Source organism: Salvia hispanica, chromosome 2 (assembly GCF_029641045.1).
Source record: "Salvia hispanica isolate PSC_SH4W2 chromosome 2, Shi_PSC_v1, whole genome shotgun sequence".
Classification (NCBI taxonomy): Eukaryota; Viridiplantae; Streptophyta; class Magnoliopsida; order Lamiales; family Lamiaceae; genus Salvia; species Salvia hispanica.
In genome coordinates, this window is record NC_142693.1 from 43507980 (window position 1) to 43533801 (window position 25822).

The 25822-nt window shown below is 39.1% G+C and overlaps 2 protein-coding genes across 2 annotated transcripts; one reads left to right on the plus strand and one right to left on the minus strand.

Annotated features, from left to right (window-relative positions):
• Positions 1-15472: 15472 nt before the first annotated feature.
• On the minus strand, positions 15473-16111 carry LOC125195714 (uncharacterized). The gene is made up of 2 exons (XM_089065115.1): positions 15802-16111; positions 15473-15690 (listed from the first exon to the last, which is right to left on the minus strand). Exons 1-2 carry the CDS (start codon positions 16109-16111, stop codon positions 15473-15475), a joined length of 528 nt encoding a protein of 175 aa, XP_088921241.1.
• Positions 16112-18505: 2394 nt separating this feature from the next.
• Positions 18506-22345, plus strand: LOC125201760 (brassinosteroid LRR receptor kinase-like). Its single transcript, XM_048100001.2, has one exon. It carries the CDS (start codon positions 18691-18693, stop codon positions 22093-22095), a length of 3405 nt encoding a protein of 1134 aa, XP_047955958.1. The 5' UTR covers positions 18506-18690; the 3' UTR covers positions 22096-22345.
• Positions 22346-25822: the final 3477 nt, after the last annotated feature.

Below are 25822 nucleotides of genomic sequence, written 5' to 3' on the forward strand. Positions count from 1 at the left end.
TAGCAATAAAGAATACATTTCGTATTAGATCCTTTCAGTGCTTTACCACACCAGTGTTACTAATCTCTTCTTAGGTAAGAGAGAATTATCACAAACACCGCAACCATACCATAGGTAGCCAAAGCCTATCTAGGTTGTGAATCCATTTTTCTTCTTACTAGATCTGGTCAAGTCCCCTACTGGTGAACACATGGAAGCCATCATATTCCCCTACTTTAACCTTCTTAGTAAAAAGCCTTTGACTTGTTTATTATATTTCAATAATAAACCATTATATTATGTTATTTATTCTCATAATTAGGTAAACAAGTGGATGTGGCATTTCTTATATACATGCATGAGCTGATTGTACAAAGGCATGTACGCTCGAAGCATCTTTTAGTATACAAACCCCAACAGGGCCATCATGTAGCATTTCGTCCTCTTCTCCTGGTGGAGTTAAATTCAAAGGCAGGACAACAGCTGCAGCGAGCAGCGGTGCCGCTGAACGGTAGTGGCTCATCGGGCTCCAATAGGAGGACGAGCGCTGTGGTGGTGGTGACGGAATTACAGCAATAGTAGGTAGCGAGGGGCTAGATGGATCGTGACAGAGAGAAGGACGCGAGAGGCGCCTGGATTCCGCATCTTGAGGTGGCGGGTAGCTGAGAGGGATTGGTGGAACATATGCCGATGACGACTCCCAAGATGTAGATGAACGCGGTGGCCGGTATGAGGGCGGTGTGGGCTGATATTCCTTCTGCCCCGGGTGATATCCAGCACAGGGCTTTCGCGGGGACTCGTTCAACGAATATGGCGGTTGCCCAAAATTCAAGGTTGTGTACTGCCTCGGCAGCGCGTAGGAGGGATCCATGTCGGTGTAGGGCGGTTGTCCATATAGTGGTCGGTCCCAGCAGGTAGAGCGTCTTGGTTGATCATAAGCCGAGTATCTTTGGGCTGCACAATGCGCCGGAGAATCCCAACCAAAGGGTTGGCGCATAGGTAGCCGAAGCCTCTCAAGTCTTTCAAGTCTCCGGTCGTTCGCTTCCATACGCGACTCCAATTTGTCCAAAGCAGTCCATAGATACTCCAACTTCGCCAGATTGGGGTCCTGTGGCACCGAGGGCAGCTCTAAGGGTCACGCATACCATAGGGCAGTCCCAGATCGAGTGGGCGCAACTCCTTGAATCGTTGTCGTTGCACCTGCTCCAATGGAGTCTCATCCCATCTCTTCTCCAACTTCGTTGTGGCGGCTAAAATCCGATTACATTGCACCAGCGGGGTTTCGCGCCCGCGAGGCCAGATTTCCTTCAATCTTGGCATTGTATTAATGGAGGGAGAGACTTTTGATGAATGGTAAAATCCCTTTAGAGTGATGTAAAAAATGATATTGGTGGTGAATATGTGTAGTTAATAATGGAGAAAAATGAACATAGGATGTTTGCGACGAAGGAGGGGGGAGCTTCTGTTCGAGGGATTTTTTTTTTTGGATGAAGAGGATCACTTTTTCTTTATTGGTGAGACTTCAACGCAGCATGCGAGAATCCTTCCCGTCAGGTGTTGCAAAAGTAGGGTGGGGCGGCTAGAGCTCGGCGAACAGGCTGGACTCGGCAACCAAAGCAGTTGATGTGCGTGGAATATTTTCCGTCAGCCAGCGGTGTTGCTTAGATTCGAGATGATGGGAGGGTGAGAGCACGATGAAAGCACCAGTTGAAGGGTGTTTCCCTTAACAAGCATCGGCGGTGAGTTTCGCTCGGCGGTACAGATAAATTTCCGGCGGCCAACAGGCTCGGCAAACGATGGCAGAGTTTCTATGCGCGGGAGTCACTCCCGTCGGGCAGATAACTCGGCAGCTGATAGAATACTCCGGCATCCAATTAGGATCGGCAGCGGGATTCCAAAATTAGGATTAGAATATACACGATATCTTTGGTGGGGAATAATATTTCATTAATTGATTAAATAAAATGATAACACTATATCCTATTTATAATACTAGAATACCTACTTAATGAACAAGAAACAAATATATGAAAAGATATGCAAAACCCTAATATATCTAAACTAATTAAATGAAGGCTTGTATCAGAGTATGACTTTGGCAACTAAAAATGCCCTCTACATTTTTTGTCAGTAAGCTAGATGGAATCCCAATGATTGCAGCTCGTGGATACCAATCGACAGTGCAACCGATAGCCCCATAAATCAATACCTAGAACACAGCTTCGGAAGCAACGCAGTTGACAATTTTCTAGTCAACATGACAACTATGAGATTTCGGACATGGAGTCATCAAGCGATATGGCGTTAGCATCCCCTTCGAAGGTCGGTTATGGCTAGTGTGTTAAGGAGGAAGGGCAAAGCCAAAGAAAAAGCATGTCATGGATGGGGTAAGAAGTTTATAATTGAGGAGACGATCATGGTGGCTAAGTGTTACATTAACGAGTGTAAGGATATGGTGTAGGGAACTAGCAGGAAGTTTACAAATTCTAGATGCGGATTTATCAGACATTCAACAAGATCAAGCCCAAATGGGCATGGCCTCGCGAATGGGATCACCTCTGCCAGCATTGTGCCAGATTCAAGCAGAGATGTCCAAATTTTCTGCCATCTACTACAACGTTCAAAAGACATAGGGCAATTTGGACGATAATCCCCACAAGGCTTTCAAGACATTCGTTATGGATCACTTGAAGTTCAAGTCGGGTTATGAGTTTGGCGGCCCGAATAGGACTCAAATCAATGCCGACGAAAATACTTTAGCAACAGGGGTGATTCCTTTGACTTAAACCCCATGTGGAGGAGAGTGTTGCACACAGATGTCAACCGAAAGTCGTGCCATGGACCAAAAAGCTGCCAAGAGAAAGGCCAATGAGAAGGGCGTGTCTGCAAGCGGTACGACCGAGCCTAGCCAAGCGAAGTGCATAGATCCCAACGTGAAGGAGATGGCCTCTATGTTGAAGATGAAGAACTGAAAGTCCACAATGAAACTATGGACAGGGGCACAAAACTAGGAAGAGCGCCAAATGCACTACAACTTGATCCAACTGTTTCACTCCAATTTGGGACTTAGGCGTGTTATTTTCTAGTTTTAGTTTTATTAATCTATGTACTATTCATTTATGTTTTTTTATTTTATATAGTTTTTATTATTGTGTTTTTAATCTGTATATTTTCTTCATATTTTGCAATTTTATTTCTTTTCTGACTCAAAAATTACAAGGAAAACATGAAGAAGGTCAAAAGTAGTGAAATAAGACTAACAAGGGAACTACCTTATTACATGTGTTTTGGCTGAAATAAAAAATGTTGACATAGTAGAGGAAAATTGGATTAATTATTGATAAGGCTCGTTTCATGCGTTGGTTTTGGATTAAAATTATATGCTTTTGGGGGAGATAATGCACAAATTTTGAGCTTAAGTGTGCAGAAATCTATTGGATCCGGGAGTTGTGTAAATTGACCTGGCAGATACAAAATAGTTGAGTTTGAAGTAAAATACCAGAAGTCGTCGCTCGGACCTAGGAGAATCAGGAAGTTGACGACAGGAGTAGAAATGGAGCAAAAGTGCAGAAAAAGTCATCTACCTGGTCAAGGAGACATAATGGCGTGATGGAGGTGAAGCGCAGAAAAAGTCATCTACCTGGTCAAGGAGACAGAATGGTGTGCTGACATGAAGATCCTCAATTATTGCAAGGGTAAAATGGTCAAATACCGACAAGAAGTTGCCTTAAGGTTGAAGTTAAAGCCACTCTATAAATAGAAGCTTTCCACAATGAAGAGGGAGCGCTTAACGCTATCGTAGTTTAGGTAGGAAGCTCTCATAAGCGCTTAACGCCACCGCTCTCTTAGTTTAGTTAGATAGTTTGTTGCTTTCTTAGCTTAGTTCAATGGTTTCATCGGAGTAATTGACGACTTCACCGTTGGATCTCGACTCATTTCCAGTTTTATGAAGCTTTGGTGTTTATTTTCATGTTGATGATGTTTTTACTTATGTTTCTTGGATGCTTTTCGCAATTGGTAGCTTAGATGTTTAGATCCATGTTGTTTACATGATTTCCAGTAGTTTAGAGGTTGAGATTTAGTTGTTCACGTGCTCGATTTCTGAGATCCGATAGTTTAGGTGATGCATGCAAGGTAATCTGTGTTCATTTCGTTTTCTGCTTGACCCAGTAGCGTAGATCTGGTAGTTCTAGCTTGAATTTCGTGTTTACGTCTCGTTTTGAAGCATGCTCTGTTTTATTTCGTCAATGGTGTTGAAGCTCTGTTCTATGCTCTGTTTTTACTTGGTTAGAGAATCAGATCTGCTTTTTGCTTTTGCTTTTTGGTTTTCCAGCTTTTCTATCAGCCCAACTAGTTTGAGAAAAATGGTCCCCACTTTACTTTTACACTTTGTCTGCCTGTTTTAGGAAAGCCTTTAGCTTGGTTAGTAAGTTTCAATTGTTTTCTTTAGTTGCTTTCATGATTTATTAAAATGATGAAAAATATTTTCGTGTTTTATTTTCCTTCCGTACTTCTCCCGTCTCCTAGGTCAGGTAAATAGAGTCCAGCTTAATTCCGCCAGGTCAAGTAGATTAGAGTTTTAACCCACTCAATGAATGCGTGGCAGCAGCCGACCCCTTTTCTGCTTGTGTCATAGAAACGATCTCGAGTAGGTCCATAGTCCCTGTGGTTCGACCCCGCTCTTGCCGCTTATACTTAGTAATATTTGTTGCATTAGTGGGAAAATTATAAATCTTGTTGAAAGGAGGGACACGTGCACACGACACACGTGCAAAAACCCGATCTTCAAATGGCGCCGTTGCCGGGGAAACCATGCATTGAAACGTGCCTTATTCCTTTTTCTTGTCTTCATACTTGAGGGCAAGTATGGTTTAAGTGTGAGCAGTTTGATATGGCTCGTTTCATGCGTTGGTTTTGGGTTAAAATTATATGCTTTTGGGGGAGATAATGCACAAATTTTGAGCTTAAGTGTGCAGAAATCTGTTGGATCCGGGAGTTTGTGTAAATTGACCTGGCAGATGCAAAATAGTTGATTTTGAAGTAAAATACCAGAAGTCGTCGCTCGGACCTAAGAGAATCAAAAGTTGGCGACAGGAGCAGAATGGAGCGAGAGCAGACTATTTTAAAGAGTCTTACTCAAGGGCAGGAGCGTAAAATCACCAGAGGGGATACCCTAGGGATCAGAGCCTCACATATATAAAGAGCTCAACCTTGAAGAACAAGACAGTCGTGGAATAGCCACTTCTACGCTCTCCTAGCTCTAGCTCTAGTTCACTACTTAAAAATTTTCATCTTGGACTGCTGCGCACTTGGACATGGAGGATTCTGGCCACCGTGGTTCTCATCGTCATCGTTGTTATTTTGCTGTGTAACACCGCCTTATGGAGGCGAAGAAACAATTTTATTTGCTTTCGTTTAGTACCTTGTTGGTTTTTAAGTTTTGCAACTCTAGTTTCTTGCTTTGATCTACTGGATTCAGACCTATTTCTAGTTATTATGGAAGTTTATGTTTGCTTTTGGTTGAATATCTCTGAGTTTATGTTCATCTCTTGTTTTTAGCTTTCGTTCTTGTTTGTTGTTGGATGTTTGGAGCTGAGATCTGTGTTTGTTGTTGGAGGTTGGGAATTTGCATATGAAGATGTTTGGATTTGTTGAATCTTGGTGTTTCGGAGTTGGAGTTTCGCATATTTGGTGCTTGATGTTTACGTTATGCATGATTATGGGTATTTACTTTCTGTTTCTGCATCCTTTAGGTCCAGTAGCGTAGATCTGTTAGTTTAGGCTTTAATTTCTCGTTTTAAGTCTAGATCTAAAGTTTGCTCTGTTTTCATGGTGTTTAAAACTCTGTTTTTTCTGCTATTCTCGTTTGATTCCTGAAGAAGATGAAGTTGTTGGTAGTTAGAACCAGATCTGCTTTATGTCAGTACTTTTCTGCATGTACTTTACTTTTTCTGCATATCTGCTAGACCTGTCAGTACGATCTACTTTGTCTCTTTTACTTTTCTGCATGCTTTTCCAGACCCTGGTAGTTTGAGGAAACTTGTCTTGCTTTTCGCTTTATGCTTGTCTGTCCAAATTAGGAAAGTCTGTCTAGTTAAGTTTACTCCAGTTGTCTTAGAACTTTAAAATATCTCATTTTCTCTGAGTCATGTATGTTCCGTACGCTTTCGTTTCTTAGACCCAGTAAGTAGAGTAAAGTTTTTCTGATCCTTTAGACCAAGTAGGTAGAGTAAAGTTCTTCTGATCTATTAGACCAAGTAGGTAGAGTAAAGTTCTTCTGATCTATTAGACCGAATAGGTAGAGTAAAGTTTCGCTTATCTCTCAGACCCAGTAGTTTTAAGTTCTCGACCCACAAAAATTGCGAGGCAGCAGCCAACCCCTTTCTTTTCCAAAACATCCTCAAATGCAGTTTCGTAACACCTACTTCCTCGTGGGATCGATCCTTTACTTCCATGTGCTAAGTTATAATATAGTGGGTTGAGGTTTTTGAAGGGACAGAGTGCACCCAACGACCCCTTTCTGATAAGTCTCATGATCTTCTAGCCTTTGAAGTCTAGTCGAATCCTCTGGACCTGTTAGATCGAGTGACACATATCACAGTACAAACTCGCACTGCATTTATGGGACCTGTCAAAACGGCGCCGTTGCCGGGGACTATGGTGTTATCTACTTGATTTTGTTTCTATGACACTGTAAATAGCTTTCGACTTTCTTCAATTTTCTGTTTTTGATCGTTTTCTTTTGTCTAGGCATGACTTCTTATCCAAGGTGTTTCCAAGGTTGAAAAAAACCAAGGCTGAAGTGAAGAAGGAAAGCTCTCCAGTTACATGTGGATGAAAGAATGCCTATGGGGCCAGGGAGTTTCCTCATTCTTTCCATTTTATGTTTATTGGTTGCATTTATATAGTCCTTGGATACTTTAGAAGCTCATTTTGTAAATACTTTTAGCCGAGTTTTGATTCTTGTGAATACTTTTCTAAGAAAATCCAAAAACATTTTAAAAATCAGAAATTTTCAAAAATATTTTATGTTCTTAAAAAAAAAAAAAATAATTAAATATAAAAAAAAGAGTTTTTAGGGATAATTCGGAGCTATGCGTAGTGGAATCCACTACGATTCCACTACGCATGCACCCTATTATTGCCTAACTGGTCAGTTTGCTAAGTACTCTTCGGGAATCTACTGGGTCAGGTAGATAGGAAGGAATTTGAAAATTTTTGTACTGAACCAGTATACTCCCAAGAATACTTGAGCAAAAGTTGTACATAGTGTGAATATGTTTTTCTGAAATTCCTTATTAAAATCCAAATAAAGAAAAAATTTTAATCCCAAAAAGATTTTCGAAATTCTAAGTAAATCTGGGGAAGAAGTTTATAAATGAAAAAAAAAAAAAAATTCTTTTGGATCTTACATCCACTTGACCAGTTTGCTTAAGAATTTCAAGTTTTAGTTTCGTAGGTCAGGTAAAGAGTACAAGGGACCGATAAGGAATTCCAATGATGAAGTTCCCAATTTAAGAAATAAGGAAGGCGACTACCTGACCCAGCAGAATGGCAAGGCAGAAACAGGGGAAACAGAGGATTCTGCCCAGTAGTTAGGCAAGCACCACCAGCACCCCCAGGAAGGCTGACTCCAAAAGGAGCTAGGAGAAGAAGTGACCCCACCCCCCAGTGACCAAGTAATTTTACGTTTCAGTTTTTGATTTTCTTTTCTTTTGTCAAGTATCTATGTTTGCATGTTTTCTCTGTTTTAAGCATGCTTGTCGTGTCTGTGTATATGTGTTTTGTGTGCTTCTCCCACTTAGCCCAATCATTGGTCTAAGTGTGAGAAGTTTATGTTAATACGACATGCTTTGGTATCTGTTAGTTTGTTTATCTTCTCCCACTTACCCGATGCTCGGTCTAAGTGTGAGAAGTTTGCTTTTGTAAATATATGTTTTGTGAGTCTGTGATTGTCGCACTAACTTAGCCATGTTTTCCACTTCACCAGAATTGCTTGGGGACAAGCATGGTGAAGTGGGAGGGGGGAGGGAGTTAGTGCAAGTCAGTGTCAAGCATGTGCGTCTGTTTGCTAGGTCTAGTAGCTAGTAGTGTGTCGTTTAGTAGGAAATTTTGTGTTTGTGCATAACTGGTAAATAGAAAGCAAATGCCCCTTAGTGAGAGTAATTGAAGAGAGAATGCATGTCAACTTTGATGCCCTTTTCCATAATAAATCAAAATCGGTTTGGATGAAGTAAGGACGATAGAATATGCCTCGACTGATCTAGTTGTGAAGCCCTCCATAAAAGAGTTATAAGCCTTAAATACTTCATACTAACACAAAATGAGAGGGCTGCCACGTGATGCTTAGGAAGAGAACTTAGAAGGAGAAAAGTTTTGGTGATAGAAGTAACCTCTCGGGCCTAGGGAAAGGGTACTGGAGGTATAAGCTGGACGAAGTCCATGGCCTAAAAAGGAGGAATAAGTTGGACAAAGTCCAGAAAGTCTGAAAAAAAAAAAACCCTGGAGGTATAAGCTGGACGAAGTCCAGGGAGGTATAAGCTGGACAAAGTCCAGGAAGGAAGGGGAGAAAAAAATTATAATAAGAGTAAAGACAGGGGAACTCTCTGACCCGAGGCATCAGTGGTATGGCAATATAAGAGCGAATGATCCTAACATCCCTGGTGTGGAATGAGTGATCGAGCGAATCCAACAATTAGTAAAGTTAGAGGCTATCTTGACAAACTGACAAGCCGATTAGATAGAAGAAGGGAAGGGAAAGATTCGGAGACTGTAGGTTCATGGATTGACCTTAATCTTGTGGGGATGGCTGCTAGAAAATAAACCAGTTTATGCATTAATGTGTCAATGTGTTTTAGAATGTGTGTTTGTGTCTGTTTTCTTTGTCTAAGTCCTTTAGAGTCTAGGTCTAGTGTTTGTTTCATTTCTTTAAAGTCGGTCAAGTGAAAACCATGCATTGAAACTTGCCTTATTTCTTTTATCTTGTCTTTCATACTTGAGGACAAGTATGGTTTAAGTGTGAGCAATTATGCTTGAAAATGAAGACATTATTTTGGATGCCCTAAAGCCCTAAAGGACCAATTTGATTCAGTACGAATTTTAAGAAATTATTTAACTTTGTGAAGAAAAGTGAATCATAAAATTAATGGAATATGGATCTTACTTTTAGTATTTGTTTTATATAATATATTGTAAGTGGAAAAGGTTAGGGGAATGTAGGTCCATGTATTGAAAGTGAATAGATCTTTTTAATCGCGGACATGCCGAAATTAGAGGGTAGAGTTAAAAAGAATGTGGACATCTGAGTGTTCGGAGGGAGAGTTAGATAGAAAATGTAATTAAAGTATTATTATTGGAGAATGGTTCACACCTCAATAAAGAAAAGAGGATCCAAAATTAGAAAGTACACACTCTTGTGGGACAGACTAAAAAAGAAAGAGTGCATACTCATGTGGAACGGAGAGAATACAATAGAATAAAAGAAATAAAATAAAATGGAAAAAAAAATTATGAACGAAAATAAAATAAACCCTACTAGTGCTTTAATATTGAAATAAACATATTTGTGATGTTTTCTATGATTATTTTCTTAAACAATGATTAACAAATACTCCCTCTGTCCCCGATTAAGAGTCACACTTTTCCATTTCGGTTCGTCCCCAATTAAGAGTCACACTCCACTTTTACCATAAATAGTAAGTAGGTTCCACATTCCACTAACTCAATTCACTCACATTTTATTATAAAACCAATATAAAAAAATGGGTCCCACATTCCACTAACTTTTTCTACAACTTTTCTTTACATTTCTTAAATCTCGTGTCCGGTCAAAATGTGACTCCTAATCGGGGACGGAGGGAATAATAATCAAATACAAATGTAACGAGTAAAGGATTTAGATAAAAACTGAAAGATGTTCAACAAAAAGCCTAAATGTCACAACCCGTTGTTTGTGAACTTAAGTAAAACAATAAATAACATAAAGTAAGAGCATTGACAATGCAGCCCCGTTCGAGGTGGCTGCCCAACGAGACTGTATTTCTCTTCAAGGCTGCCCGAAAAACAGCCCCAAGCCCGACTATATCGTCGGCCGCCCGACGGCGCTTGCAACTACATTGCAGCGCAACCGCACATAATTCCTTTTTTATTATTGATTTGATAAATAATTAAATATTGATATCCACATTTTCTTCTCATTTTTCACATCTCTTACTCTCTCTTTTCTCACTTCCAATTTTTGATCTATCTTCAAATTTGTCGGAAATGAATTGAAGAGCTCAAACATTGTTCGTGCAATATGCATACGCAATAGGATGAGATCCATACAATCTGGAAAATTAGATTATGATAAGGAGAGATTCGACGAAGCCAGTTGTTACGTACACTTCCCATTTCTTCGATGTTAAGCGCCTTCGCTTGATGACCAAGTTGATCGAGGAGCTCGAGAAAAAATTGGAAGTTAAAATATATAGTAATTATTATATTTAAATCTATACAATATATGAAAGGGGAGTTTTGAGGGTTTTTAGGAAAATAAGAGGAATTTTAGGGGTATTTAGGGAAATGGCCATTTGAAATAGATATTGAATGAATTCAACATATATAAAACATGTGATTAGTGTTAGTTGGTTATTTAATTTCCATAGTTAGTGGATTAGTGGTATAGTTAGTGGTAATGTTGCACAACAAATTCTATTTATTTAGTCATTGATAGATACGGATAATATTTAATTTGATTATTTTTGGGTGTTAGTAGAGTGATGAAACCCTAGGGATTTAGGATTTCGTTACTGGATTTGATGGTGGGGTTTGATATTATTATGCTATTCCTTGGGGTTCTGTTTGAGGAATTGCTCTGTTTTTCGAGTGGGGTGGTTTTGATTGGATTATGTTGCTTATGTGTTGTTCTTCTTGAACATTGAGGCTTTGAGAAGCTCGGGATATCGACAGTAAATTGCTTAGTGAAATTTGGAAATTTGGATTGTGTGAGTGGAGGTGCTGGTAATTTCGTACTTTGTAGCAGACGGGGTGGCCCCCTTTGTTGCGGCCGTGCATGAACACGGCCTTTTAAAATTCTTCTTCGTGTTGTTTATGTTGTTCTCTTTGCAGGTCTTTATGGTGGAAGTGATTTATGTTTTGAAGTGTCGAGCTTAATTATGTGATTTTTTTCCTTTTCTTTATGTACTATTGTGAAGTGTCGAATGTATAATTGTTTCATGTAGTGCTCTATATGAATATTAGGTTGGTGGCAGCTCTTATTCATTTGTCTTTCCTGGAGGTGGTATGGGTGGTAGCAGCTACACGGGAAGTAGGCGATGCGGGAATACTATTAGGGTATGCAACCAGTTTTTTTTTTCCGGCTAAATGCATGTATATCGGTTGTATATTCCATGCTATTTTGCTGTATTTTTGTTGATGATTTTGATCGATTTGGCTATCTTCTAATATATATTTACACATTATTTTTATTGACATGTGTTCGTGATTAATCTTTTGTAGTATAGATCTAAAAGTGATTTAAATGATATGTGATTTGTGTGCAATTTTTAGTTTATAAACTTATTTGATTATATTGAGTTTAGAACTTTTTAGTTTCTCATTCGGTATATGTGTTATTTTTTTTTCTTTGTTTGATTTTATATTTTTTAATAATTTTTTTATTTTATATATTTATGATTTCAGATTTCATATAATGATATTTTTATGAATTTATAAAATCATTTCACAGTATAAAATAAGTTTAAATAAAAGAGAATGAGTCGTGCATCGCACGTGGGTGATACTAGTTAGTTTAATTTGAAGTAATATGAAGTAGAAATGTAACATCCCACTTTTTTCGAACCCTAATTTTTGGGACGTGAAAATTTTTGCATTAAATGCTTTTAATGCTATGATATATGTGGATTAAATTATGAGTGATTATTGCATGGCTCTTGTGACCTAATTGCGAATTGGAGTTAAATAGTCAAACTTGTAATATATGACGTGGCTATTAAATAGTAAATATTGTGGAAAATATGACGTGGTCGTGGAATGGTCAAAGTCGTTGGAGAAATGTGAAATGGAGGTGAAATTTGAATGGTAGATTTTGTGATGCGAATATGTGAATATTTTGATGCGGGGTGAAATAATATAGTGGTGAATTATTTTCCTAAAGGATGAGTGAGAATTAAATAGGAGCATTATTTATTCACATGGAATTATCGACCCTCCAATTTATTGGAAAGAAATCCTATTTTTCTTGGATTTAATTATTGCTTGGGATAATTATCCAAATTAAATCCAAGGTCCGATTATTCACATTTATTTCATGAAATTTTCGGCCCTTATGGTTATTTCATGGAGATTTTCGAAATCTCCTATATTATGGGAGAAGGGATTATTTTATTTTATTATTTGATCCCTTGTTTATTCTCTTCCATAAATAAATTCAAATATCCTAGCATATCTTGTCATATCTAAGAAGATCTTGTCATATCCTAATTAAATTAGGATTTTAATTAATTCCTTGTGGAGGGAATTGAAATCTACGCCACTTTCTACTTTTTTTTGGGAGAAATATTATTATTTTGCTCCGTGATATTTTATTCTACTCCGTAAAATATCAAATTAAATAATAGGCTAATTAAATAGCCTAAGATTTCGAAATCCCCTTATTTCTCCTAGCAAATCACGCCAACTATAACCACCATATCTCCTCAAATCTTTTATTTATTTAATTGTTGGATTAAATCTTGCACTCTATAAATATAAGAGTGAGAACCTAACCCTAGCACACCAAAATCATGCCCCCACTCCCAAAATCACGTCTCTCTCTTTCTCCCCACTCTCTCAAAATTTTCTTCTACTTTCTCCAATATTTCTTCATCTTTTGGAGAAGAATTGAAGTTGAAATTCAAGAATCTTTGAAGAATCAAGGCTACTACTTTGTTTCTACCGTTCATTCTACCGAAAAATGTATTTTTATTTTGATCTTTTCTTCATCTACCGATTAATCGGTGTTCTTAAGTCCACATGCATTTAGATTGAGTGATGGGGAAATTAATTGATGAATGGGATGCACATGTGTGTGTGTGTGTGTGAAACCGTGTGTGTGTATTGGTGTGTGTGTGGGTGTGTTTTGAAAACACTCATGCGTGACACGATTTGATGATAAATCTGGGGTTGTTGTGCGAATGAAAGCGATATGATAATCGTACTTTGATTTTGAATGGTGATATTAAAACTAATCGATGGGAAAAAGGGAAAAAGTGGGAACATGCATGATTTTGATCAATAATTGAGACTTACTTGTAATACATAAATTAAAGGTGACACCTCGCGCTCACGGAGTGATAGCAAGAAGAAGAACATACTTGTGATCTAGGAATCGAGGTGGGCTTTATTCTTAAACTGATTTATGTTGCAAATTTATGAAAGTGAAGAAATAAGGGTGGATTAAACTGTTATGTCATGCCTGTGATTGTTTTAGATATTGTGTGTGCCTGATGCCTAGTTTGCGAGTGCGCTCCATTAGGCTATAGGGCTATATAAACGAATCCGGGTCTGAGTAGGGCTGCAAACCCTATCAGGCTAGTGTACACGGGAAATCGGGAGCCGTCCTTGCTAGTCGGCCGGTCTCGTGGGCGAAAGTGTGGCCATACTTCGTCGCACCATGATATTGTTGATTGATGAGAAAATGGGAGGTATTGTTTGACTGGCCAGTCCATGAAATATTTTTGTGATACTCAATGATATTCTTTAAATAAATGCAAAACCTCAAGTTCACTATAGTAAGGGTGGCATAACTATTAAAACGTTCTGGCATGAGTCTACTGAGTATGTTTAAAATACTCAGCCCTGCATGTGTTTTCCCTATGTGCAGGTTGAGCGATGACGAGCGGGTGGCGGTGTTGAACTAATAAATTGAATAATGATATGATCGTTTGAAACATCAAGTGGAGTTGTGTCTTCATACATGTTCTTCACTTTTCTCTTGGTTGCTTCCGCTAAACATGAAAATTAGTATCATCGTTTTTGAATTATTTCGTTATTGCTTAGAATATTGAGACATAATGTGTTTTGTTGGATTTATATTAAACCCTTGCCTTTTGAGCATATTCCATGATGTCTATCCATTATTATTTTCTTGATTAAGCCGTTGACCTATTGCTTTAATAGTGCATTTAATACTTTGGTCAAATCCCTTTAAGTGGAACCCTAGCCTATGTTGTGTTGTTTTAAGTCTGCCTAGGTAGCAGTCGCCGTATTTATTGTACCCTAGAATGTCGGGTTGTTACAAGAAATCTTTCTTTTTTTTTAAGTACGATTGTGAAATTGAGTTGGGGCTAAAATATAGCTAAAATTGGGGTGGGCTACATTGTAGGTGTGAGGGTTGAAACGAGAAAAGCTGATGTGGCAGCTGAAAAATTAGGTTCAGGCAGAATTTATTGAGGCGCACTGTGAATGCCCTAAGGGTGTCCACTATAGTTGGCCAGGCCAGGCCACAAAACGTGGCCAAGCCATAAAATTGTGGCCGGGCCACCAACGCCCATGTTTTACACTATAGTGGACATGCCCAAGCCACCAAATAATTTATTTTTTTTCATTTCGTGTATGTTTTAATTAAAAATGGGTATATTTATAGAATTTGTGTAGGAATGAGGTAAAAAAATGTGTATACTTATGAATTAAAAAAAAAAAAATTCGAAAATAGAGAGAGCCATGGCTAGCCGCGGCCCGTGGCAAATGCAATAGGAGGGCCGCGGCTCGCGCCCAAGAGCCGCGGCCGGGCCACGATCGTGGCGCTCCCGTGTCCACCCCCCCTCGCCGCGGCTGCCCACCCCAGTCACTATAGGGAGCCGCGGCTCGCGGCTCTCCCGTGGCCCGGCCGCGGCTCCCCTATAGTGGATACTCTAAATATTATTTTGGAGAGGATGTCCTCCACTAGAATTCAAGCTAAACGACAATATAAAAGAACTATGGATTTTTCAAACCAAGATGGATCTGACTAGCTTAAATGTCCGACCACCTTCTCATATACAATTAGCCAAGCTTTCTTACAATGACCGAAAATCATCATTCAACGCACCAATAGATCAAGACGCTGAAATGAAAGTTTTTGTTGGACTAATAAAGAAAATACTACAAAAGCACAACAACTATAAACTGAAAGTGCAACTGAAATTGAGATTGAATAAGCATAGCTAATCATATATAGGTCGCGACAATAAGAGTGTCCACTATAGATGGTCGGGCCAAGCCATAAAGTGTGGCCAGGCCACAAAATCGTGGCCGGGCCACCAATCCCCATGTTTCCCACTATAGTGGACATGGCCAAGCCACCAAAAATTTTATTTTTTCCATTTTGTTTATATTTTATCTTTACTACAATAATAATTGAAAAAATGCATACGAACTAAAATTAAAACAAAATCTTCGTTGTATTATACAAAGGGGTAAAATTATACAACGAAAATTTTCGACTTCTAATAAACTACTTTCCCAACGCATATCACGCTCTACGCCCTCCTCCCCTACGATTCCAAACCTCTTCTACCATATCAGCCTGCAGTGTCGTATGTGATGTTTCCCTCCGCATATCGGCGAACCGTTGGATCAAGTATGCATCACTACGCGGTACACCCATCTGCAGTGGGGCGGTTGCAACACCGTGACTCGGACTTGCACCCTCTTCCGGTGCCCAGTTCTCTGCAAAATATCCTTCATCCTCTATTATCATATTGTGCAATAAGATACATGCATACATGATGGAGGCGACATCATTTTCGTGCCATTGTCGAACCGGGCACCGAAGAATGGCCCATCGCGATTGGAGGACACCAAAAGCACGCTCAACGTCCTTCCTAGCACTCTCTTGTTTGGCCGCAAAATAGGATTGTTTCGGCCCAACCGGCTGCCGGATCGTCTTGACAAACACGGGCCAACGAGGGTATATCCCATCGGCTAAGTAGTATGCCCTGTTGTACTGCGTCCCGTTGGCCATGAATCTGACCGTCGGACCCTCACCCCGACACTCATCATTGAAGAGATGGGACGAATCTAGTACGTTGATGTCGTTGTTCGACCCTGCGACACCAAAATAGGCATGCCAGATTCGCAGTCGGTAGTCAGCAACAACTTCCAATATCATTGTTGGGTGTCTTCCTTTGAATCCAAATGTGAACTGCCCCTTCCAAGCAACCGGGCAGTTCCTCCACTCCCAGTGCATGCAATCGATGCTGCCCATCATCCCCGGAAAATTATGCACTCGCCCGTGCATATCTATCAATCTCTGGCACTCATCGGCATTTGGCTTCCGTAGATACTCAAGACCGAAGATGGCCTGGATACAATTACAAAACTGCCTCAGCGCCGTCAGAGCAGTTGTTTCACCCAACTGTAGGTATTCGTCGAACATATCAGCGGGTCCGGCATAGGCAAGCTGCCTAATTGCAGCGGTACACTTCTAATATGTCGACAACCCGGGTCGGCCGGTAGCATCATTGCGCAATGTGAAGCACCTGTACTGCTGCGCCAATGTATTCGTTATATGGATGAATAGCCGTTGCGACATTCTGAAGCGGCGACGGAAAATCTCTGCTGGGTAACGGGGGTTATCGCCAAAGTAGTCTTCTACCAACCGCTGGTGTGCCCCGACATGGTCACGCCAGATGGTCCGCCGATGATAGAACGGGCGAACGAACGCCGCCGCCGCCTCCTCCTCTTCTGCTTCCCGTTGCACCTCTTGAACGAGTTCATCGAACTCCCTATCCACCAATTGTTGGAACTCATCGCCGGAACTCATTTTTCAAAAGTATAATTGGTGATAAAATGAAAAGAGTGGAGATTGGAATGGTGTAAAAAATTGGGGAAAAATGGGTATATTTGTAGAAGAAATTAAAAAAAAAAATTCGGAAAAGGGGAGCCGCGGCTCGTGGCCGGTACTATAGGAGGGCCGCGGCTCGCGCCCAAGCGCCGCGGCCAGGCGCGCCCACGTCCACACCCCCCCCCCCCCCCCCCCCCCGCGCCGCGGCTGCCCACCCCTCTCACTATAGGGAGCCGCGGCTCGCGGCTCTCCCGTGGCCCGGCCGCGGCTCGCCTATAGTGGACACTCTAATTCTTCTGTAGATGCTTGATTCCTCAGATCTCCACTCTCAAACTAAACTGAAATATTAATAATCATCTACTGATTCCATCGTTCGAATTTCAAATTATTTGGGTATCATTTTTTTTGGCGATGTTGGCGTGATTATTTTATATAGATTCATTGTATAATAATCAAACATGTTATTATTACAATTTGGTATAATTATATATTTTGACTTTTTTAAGTGCATATACAAATTTTGTTTGTTCATACCTAGATTTTCACATTTTGTATAAAAAATTTGTCAGAACATATACAATTAGGATTTTGTTATAATCCCTTCTAAATTCATTTCTAATTTGATAAATGGTACGTGAAAAAATTACGTAAATCGAAGAAAATCATGAGGATTTTAATATAAGGTATTTTGTGAGAGAAATTAACCCATATGCCTTTGTCTTCTTATATTTGGAACATCAAACATGTGGTGGCCCAAATTCTTAGCCGCACGAATTAAAAAAAAATATACAGTCCAAATAAGTTATTACTATTAAATAACATATACTAACATATAATTACTATTTTAATATACATATATAAAAATTAGTTATATTTATACATACTTCCTCCGTCCCATTATAAGTGAGACGTATTCCTTTTTAGGTCGTCTTACTATAAGTGACACCTTTTCTTTTATGACAAAAAAAAAACAACATTCTATCTCTCTTACTTTATTTTGTCTCCTATTTTTTTCTAACTTCTACTTTATTCTTTCTTCATTTAACCACTAAACACTAATACTCTCTCCGTCCCACAAAAGATGTCACACTTATGGGATGACACGAGATTTTATGAGGTTTTGTGTTGTGTGTTAAATGGAGAGAGAAAATATAATTTTTAATATTTAGTGAGAGAGAACACTTTCCAAAAATGGAAATGTGACATCTTTTGTGGCAAAAATTAAAAAAGAAAGTGTGACATATATTATGGGACGAAGGGAGTACCTGAAAATCTTTGTACAAAATTATGATCAAAATAAAACTAAATCCTATTATACATTTAAATATATATACCCTTCATCCATTATTTATAATCTATTTAGTAGAACGCGGACTCAATTTTTAATTTATTTGAACAATGTGTTGTTCATTTCACTAAAATGGATAAAAAAATAAATTAAATTTAAAATCGTAGAAATCTCGAAATAGCAAAAGGAAATATGTTTTTAACGGATGGATGCAGTATATCACGACAAGTAACCTTGCATTCACAAATGAATAACTAAACTACCTGTCAATGGAGTTTAAAGAGTAAAAGAGCGATGAGTAAAAATTGAATGCGAATGAAAGCATTTAACTAAAGGGCAATAGAATCTTGTACAGAAGTGAGAGTGACCGATCCATCCCATCCAACCATCCCCATACATGCAAACTCATTGACACAGCAACTAACCACCAATACATGTAGAGAGAGAGACAGAGAGAGAGATGTCACATGGCAGCTCTGTATATTTGTCACCCTGTCCACTTCCCTCATAATTATTGAACATATATTTCAGCAAAATCTATCCTCACTCTTAAATCTCTTATCAATGGCGTAGCTACTATCCATAATAAAAATCCAGTCTTGCTGGGAAAAACAAAATGGAGCACCACCCCCACCACCACCCCTATCTCCGCCCACTCCTCTTCCTCATCCTATCTCTCTCCTCCTCCGCCATAGACGGCGACGACGACTCACGCCTCCTCCTCTCCTTTAAGCACTCACTCCCCAACCCCGACCAACTCCCCAACTGGCAGCCCACAATCTCCCCATGCAATTTCAGCGGCGTCTCTTGCAAACACGCCCGCGTCTCCTCAATCCACCTCTCCAACCACCCTCTCCACACCGATTTCTCCACACTCGCTCAATTCCTCCTCCCCCTCCAACACCTTCAATCCCTCCTCCTCAAAAACGCCAACATCTCCGGCACACTCCACCTCCCTTCCAAATTCTCATGCCCCACTTCCTTCACCTCTTTAGACCTCGCCCAAAACCAGATTTCCGGCCCCGTTTCCGACGTTTCAGCTCTCGGTCTCTGCCCCAATTTGGTATCCCTCAATCTCTCTGGCAATTTCATGACGCCTTTTGATGAACAAGCCCCACCGCCAGGGCTAATGTTGCTCCAATTTATCGATCTCTCTTACAACAAAATCTCTGGAGAAAACGCGGTTTCTTGGCTTTTGTCGAGCACTAAGTTTCCGGAGCTTCGACACTTGTCTTTGAAGGGAAACAATTTCTCCACTGGATTTCCCGTTTTGAGCGATTGTGAGAATTTGATTCATCTAGACTTATCTTCCAACAAATTCTACGGCGAAGTTGATTTTTCCATTTGCCAGAAACTCAGATTCCTTAATCTTACCAATAACCAGCTCACTGGTGCAGCTCCTAACCCGATTGGGAGCTTGCAGTTTCTCTACCTTAAACAGAATCATTTCCATGGTGTTTTTCCGTTGTCTTCCTCTAATTCTTGCTCGTCTCTTTTGGAATTGGATTTGTCTGTAAACAATTTCAGCGGCAAACTGCCTGAAAAGCTTGGGGATTGCTCTCTTCTCGAGCTCCTCGACGTCTCTGTCAACAACTTCTCCGGCGAATTTCCGGTGGAGACATTCTTGAAACTCAGCAGATTGAGGGTTTTGAAGATGTCTTTCAATTATTTCGTGGGCCCAGTAGCGGATTCCCTCTCCGGATTGGTAAATTTGGAGACTTTGGATTTGAGCTCCAATAGTCTCTCTGGTTTGATCCCTTCACAGCTCTGTCAAGATCCAAGGAACAGCTTCAAAGTGTTGTACCTTCAGAACAATCTGTTAACTGGTGTTGTACCTGAGAGCTTAAGCAATTGCTCTAACTTGGCCTCCCTTGATCTCAGTTTCAACTATTTGACTGGGACAATCCCACCTAGCTTAGGTTCTCTGTTCCAGCTCAGAGATATGATCTTGCTGTTTAATCAATTAAGGGGTGAAATCCCACAAGAGTTGATGCAGTTGCAGAGCTTGGAGAATCTCATTCTTGATTTCAATTACTTGAGAGGGTCTATTCCTGCTACCCTCAGCAACTGCACCAAGTTGAACTGGATTTCTCTGTCCAACAACCAGTTGAGTGGTGAGATACCGGCCTCTCTGGGGCGTCTCTCGAATCTAGCGATTCTGAAGCTCGGGAACAACTCGTTGTCCGGGATGATCCCGGGTGAGTTGGGGGACTGCAGGAGCTTGATTTGGCTCGACCTCAACACCAACTTTTTGAATGGGACCATTCCACCGCCTCTGTTCAAGCAGTCCGGCTACATTGATGTGGCGTTGCTGACCGGGAAGAGTTACGTGTACATCAAGAACAACGGAAGCAATCACTGCCATGGAGCCGGGAATTTGCTTGAGTTTGGAGGAATTAGGGATGAGGGGTTGAGCAGGGTGTCGAGGAGGCATCCCTGCACCGTTGGCTTCGTCTGGAGGGGCATCACTCAGCCTAATTTCAACCACAATGGTTCCATGATATTTCTTGACCTTTCGTATAATAACTTGGTTGGTAGCATTCCTATAGAGCTTGGTTCCATGTTTTACTTGTTTGTGCTCAACTTGGGGCATAATGGCCTCTCCGGGCCTATTCCCGATGAGCTTGGAGGCCTAAAAAACGTTGCGATTCTTGATTTGTCGTTCAATAAGTTGAATGGAACCATCCCACCGTCGTTAACTAGTCTCAGGCTCGGAGATATTGATCTGTCCAACAACAATCTGAGTGGGAAGATCCCAGAATCTGCTCCACTTGATACATTCCCGGATTATCGATTTGTGAATAACTCTGGACTTTGTGGATACCCTCTTAGCCCGTGCAGCTCCTCAGCATCGGGTGGAGGAAACGGGGCGAGGCCTAAGAGGAGAGAAGCATCCCTTGTAGGGAATGTGGAAATGGGGCTGGCCTTGTCTCTCTTTTGCATATTCGTTGTTATGGTTGTGGTTATGGAGATGAACAAGAGGCGGAGAAGGGATGAGGGGGCAGGTGGGGAGGCCTACCCGGAGAAGCAATCAAGCTCATCGGGTAACATGGTGTGGACACGTGAGGCGCTAAGCGTTAATCTCTCAACTTTTGATGAGAGGCCTATGCAGAGGCTCACATTTGGTGATCTTGTGGAGGCCACAAACGGGTTCCACAGTGGCGCCCTCATTGGTTCGGGAGGGTTTGGAGACGTGTACAAGGCCGTGTTCAAGGATGGGTCTGTGGTGGCAGTGAAGAAACTGAAGCATGTGAGTGGGCAAGGTGATAGGGAATTCGTTGCTGAGATGGAGACGATAGGTAGGATCAAGCATCGGAATCTAGTGCCGTTGTTAGGGTACTGCAAGGTGGGGGAGGAGCGGCTTCTGGTTTACGAGTATATGATGCACGGGAGCCTAGAAGGGGTGCTGAAGAAGCTGAGCTGGCCGATGAGGCGTAGGGTGGCGGTTGGGGCGGCCCGGGGATTGGCCTTCCTCCACAGCTGCAGCCCCAACATCATTCATAGAGACATGAAGTCGAGCAATGTACTGATTGATCAGAATTTTGAGGCGAGGGTGTCGGATTTTGGGATGGCGAGGGTGATGGAGAGTGTGGTCGACACGCACCTAAGTGTGAGCACGCTGGCTGGGACGCCTGGGTACGTGCCCCCAGAGTACTACCAGAGCTTCAGATGCTCGACCAAGGGGGACGTGTATAGCTACGGAGTGGTGATGCTGGAGCTCCTGACGGGGAGGCGCCCCACGGACCAGTCGGATTTTGGGGACGACAATCTGGTGGGGTGGGTGAAGGAGTGTGCGAGGATGAAGCTGGCGCGTGTGTTTGATCATCGGTTAATAGCGGGGCATCCCGAGTTGGAGATGGAGCTGTTGCAGCATTTGAAGATCGCGTGCGCTTGTTTGGATGATCGGCCGTCGAAGCGACCTACGATGATCCAAGTCATAGCCATGCTGAAGGAGATTCAGGCTGGATCGGGGAATCTTGATGCCGACGTTGAAGGTATCGAGATGACCAACTGGTCGTGAAACACTATTTCGGTTCTGATTCCGATTCCGATTCCGATTAAACAGCTGCACCCACACATATAGTACTAGTATTTATGTAGTGATTCGGATGTGGTAGGTTCTTTTGAAATGTGCAGTGTAAATACGTAGTTTTTGAGTTTGCATCAATTAAATATTTGCATAGTATATAATACTATTTGATCGAGAGTGCAGAAAATTCAGAACGATCTTAGATTGTCCATCTTTACAGTAGTATGTGAATTTCATCGAACCACTATAGCACTTTTAAACTTATTTGTGGTTAGAATTTAAATTTAAATTTTAAATAAACTGATTATTTTATATTTGGCCTCTTAATCACAACTTAGATTTGCGGGTATAATAATATGTATAAAATAAGATTAACGATAAAAATTAAAACAAAATCGTCAGATTGAGTGGTGATTGTTACTTTGTAGTACTACTATTTACTATCACAAATCATAGTTTTCATTATCTTTTTAACTCTTTTTTGTGGTTTTACCACCTTTTTTCAAAATTAATATTTATCTCCCGTTTTACATTTTTATTGCAGCCAAGTATGTATTCTCAAAATGTATGTTTGCTTTTATTTACTAATCATATAATGTATTATGTATATAGAGATTTGATATGCAGAGTGTACATGAGCGTCCTTGTTTCCCTTATTTTCTCAATTCCTCACATCTTGCTTGTGGCTGTGTTTCTAACTACAAGAATCGAATTGAAGCAGTTTATTTTTTTCAACAATAATCTATTGAGTAAAGGGCAAATCTAGTCCTGAACGTATGCCCATTTTATAATTTTGGTCAAATACTTTATCTTTTGAATTATTGCATCCTGAACATTTCAGCTCAGATCACAATTGGTTCTACACTAACAATTCCGTCAATTTTTAAACGGTTTTAACCCGATTTTGATGGTTTTAACAGTCTCATTCGGGTTAAAACCGTTAAAAAATCGGTCAAAATCGGGTTAAAACCGTTTAAAAATTGACGGAATTGTTAGTGTATGACCAATTGTGATCCGAGTTGAAATGTTTAGGATGAAAAAATTCAAAAGATAAAGTATTGGACCAAAATCATAAAATGAGCATATATTCAGGACCAGTTTTGACCTTCATCCCCCTTCTTTTCAGTTGTGACAATCCCAATTTTATGATTCCAAAAATTTTCTATCATATCACTTCATTTATGTACAGATTTTCGATCTCGTTCCTTTGTTAGCAGTTTGTTCGACCACCCATGATATTTTCTTTTCTTTTTTTTTTTAATAGCCAGAATATGTATTATACATGTTGTTTACAATAATTGATGTGTATGAAGAGAATGAAAAACATTGATGATAGAACAAGGACTATAATTTTGTGTTTTCCGGTTTGTAGGACCTTCATACAGAACATTCATTGTATCAACAGCTTTATTAGTTTTGTTTTCTTCCACTCATTTTCTATTTGGTAAGCAGTCCCATGTCGTTATCCAATAAATGCATGGAGAAAATTGAAAAAACTTATCGCATTACTTTCATTCTATTTATGCAAAATTTCACTAATACGTACATTAAAATTTTTAGAAGTGAATGGCTTCGAGATCTATGAGTTTATTAAATTTGAGAGATATTTCTTGGTAAATGAAAGGAACAAATATTTAACACGGGTGCTAGCGTTTTGCTTTTGTATTTTGATTTATATTATTGTTTCAATTTTATTCTATTAATTAATTACAAAAGTTTATCTGTTTTTAATAATTGAGTAAATATTGTAAATTTATGGAACTTCTAAACGTAGTAACGTAACTTGGTGTATAAATATTGGCTTTAGTAATCCCGAAATTAAATTTTATTGATAATGAGCGTTAATTAACAAGATCTACAAATTTTCATTTTTATACAAAATATTACAGTGTGAAACTTAAAAAAAATTGATAATTTAACTAAACCGATTATTTTAAATTTGGCCTCTTGATCACAACTTGGATTTGCGAGTATAATAGAAAATAAAATTAACGATAAAAATTAAACAAAATCGTCCGATTTAGTGGGATCAAGTCGAACTATATATACTGATACGAGGGTGATCAATTGCTAACTCATTATTTAATTGCTAACTACAACTAATTTAAGATCATAGGATTTTTTAGAAATCTTGTGGTCTACAATTTGCCATGTGTAATTTCGTTTTTTAATTTTTAATATTAAAAAGATAATAACAACTATCAAATTTATGGTTTAAAAACACAATGTCAATACAGTGTATGAAATACATCAACACAAAGACATGACAATGTCAATACAATTTCATATTGACATTGTGCAAGCATTGTATTGACATATTATGTGTCGTGTATTGATATAAAGCTGTTAACGAAAATTAGGAAAATTTTTGAAATTTTTTCAAATTTTGACATTTGACATCGGAACATATGCAAGTGAGATCTCGTTAGAATCCTTATGAAATTATCTTTAATTTGATATATGTTGTGCGAAAAAATAATTTAAATCGAGAAAGTTATATGCATTTTAAAGTTATGGGATATTTTTTAAAAGTTGGTTATAACTAATTTGATGTAAATTGACTTTAATACCATTATTTATGTTTTTTTTATTGTATTGACATTCCGGGGCTGATAATCTATGCTTTTGATTTGAATATCTAATGGTTATTATTTAATAATAGTTAGTAATTAAGTATTAAGTGGGTGGGTAGTGATCAATTGCTAACTAATTAGCAATAACAAATTAAGACCAAATTTTAGTCATTAGATTAATAGATCTAGTTGTTGAAATAATGTCACATGAATTATACTATAAATTAAAAAATTATTAAATAAACTTAAAGGGTATTAATGTCAATTTTCTCTCATCAGAATCATCTTAAAACTTTAAATTTACGTAACTCTCTCAATTTAAATTATTTTTTCACAAAAAATATATCAAATTAAAGAAAACTTTATAAGGATTCCAACGAGATCTCAATTGCATATGTTCCGTCGATGTTCGGGTGATGAAATTTGATAAATTATATTTCAATTTTCGTACATGTTGATAAGCAGATTTTATCAACAAATGCAAAAAAAGTCTCAATATAGTGTATGCAAAATCTCAATATAATGTATGTAAAATATCAATAAAACTGTGTTGATATTTTGCTTGTACTTGTGTTGATATTCTCATGTCATATTTGTAATACACTATGTTGATATAAAAAAACACCCACAAAATTATCATATGATAACATAATGACGATATTATCCTTTTGTTGATATTTTGTCTATTATTTATTGAAATTTGTGAGCTTTAATCTCATCCACTCATTCAAAATCTATGAATGTAGATTTATTCTTAGTTTTAAATTATGGTGTTATAAGCAGTAGAAGAGGATCTCGTGAGTTAGCAATATAACACTCCCTTATACTAATACTAGTATTACACTCGTGCGATGCACGATTCAGTATTTTAAAAATATGGATCTATGTTGAAACAACGCAATATTGTATATATCATCACAACTTATTTGTCCACATCTACTCCCGAGACACCTGAATTATATACGGAGCTTATGTCAAAATAACACAACATTAAATGTATCATCACAAGTAACATAATCATCATCACAACTAATGTATAATTTTTGAGTTATATAATCAAGTGCAAGATCACACAAGTTTAATAAAATAACTTTAATATTACAACGATACTACAAGAATACATCATCGAATGTACTACTTCGAGT

What these genes read in the sequence shown, in the direction of transcription:
- LOC125195714 (XM_089065115.1), bottom strand. Translation starts at nt 16,111, where the DNA reads ATGATATTGGAAGTTGTTGCTGACTACCGACTGCGAATCTGGCATGCC. An exon ending in GGACGTTGAGCGTGCTTTTG is followed by an intron (nt 15,691 to 15,801) that starts GTGTCCTCCAAT and finishes ATATGATAATAG; the next exon opens with AGGATGAAGGATATTTTGCA.
- LOC125201760 (XM_048100001.2), top strand. Translation starts at nt 18,691, where the DNA reads ATGGAGCACCACCCCCACCACCACCCCTATCTCCGCCCACTCCTCTTC.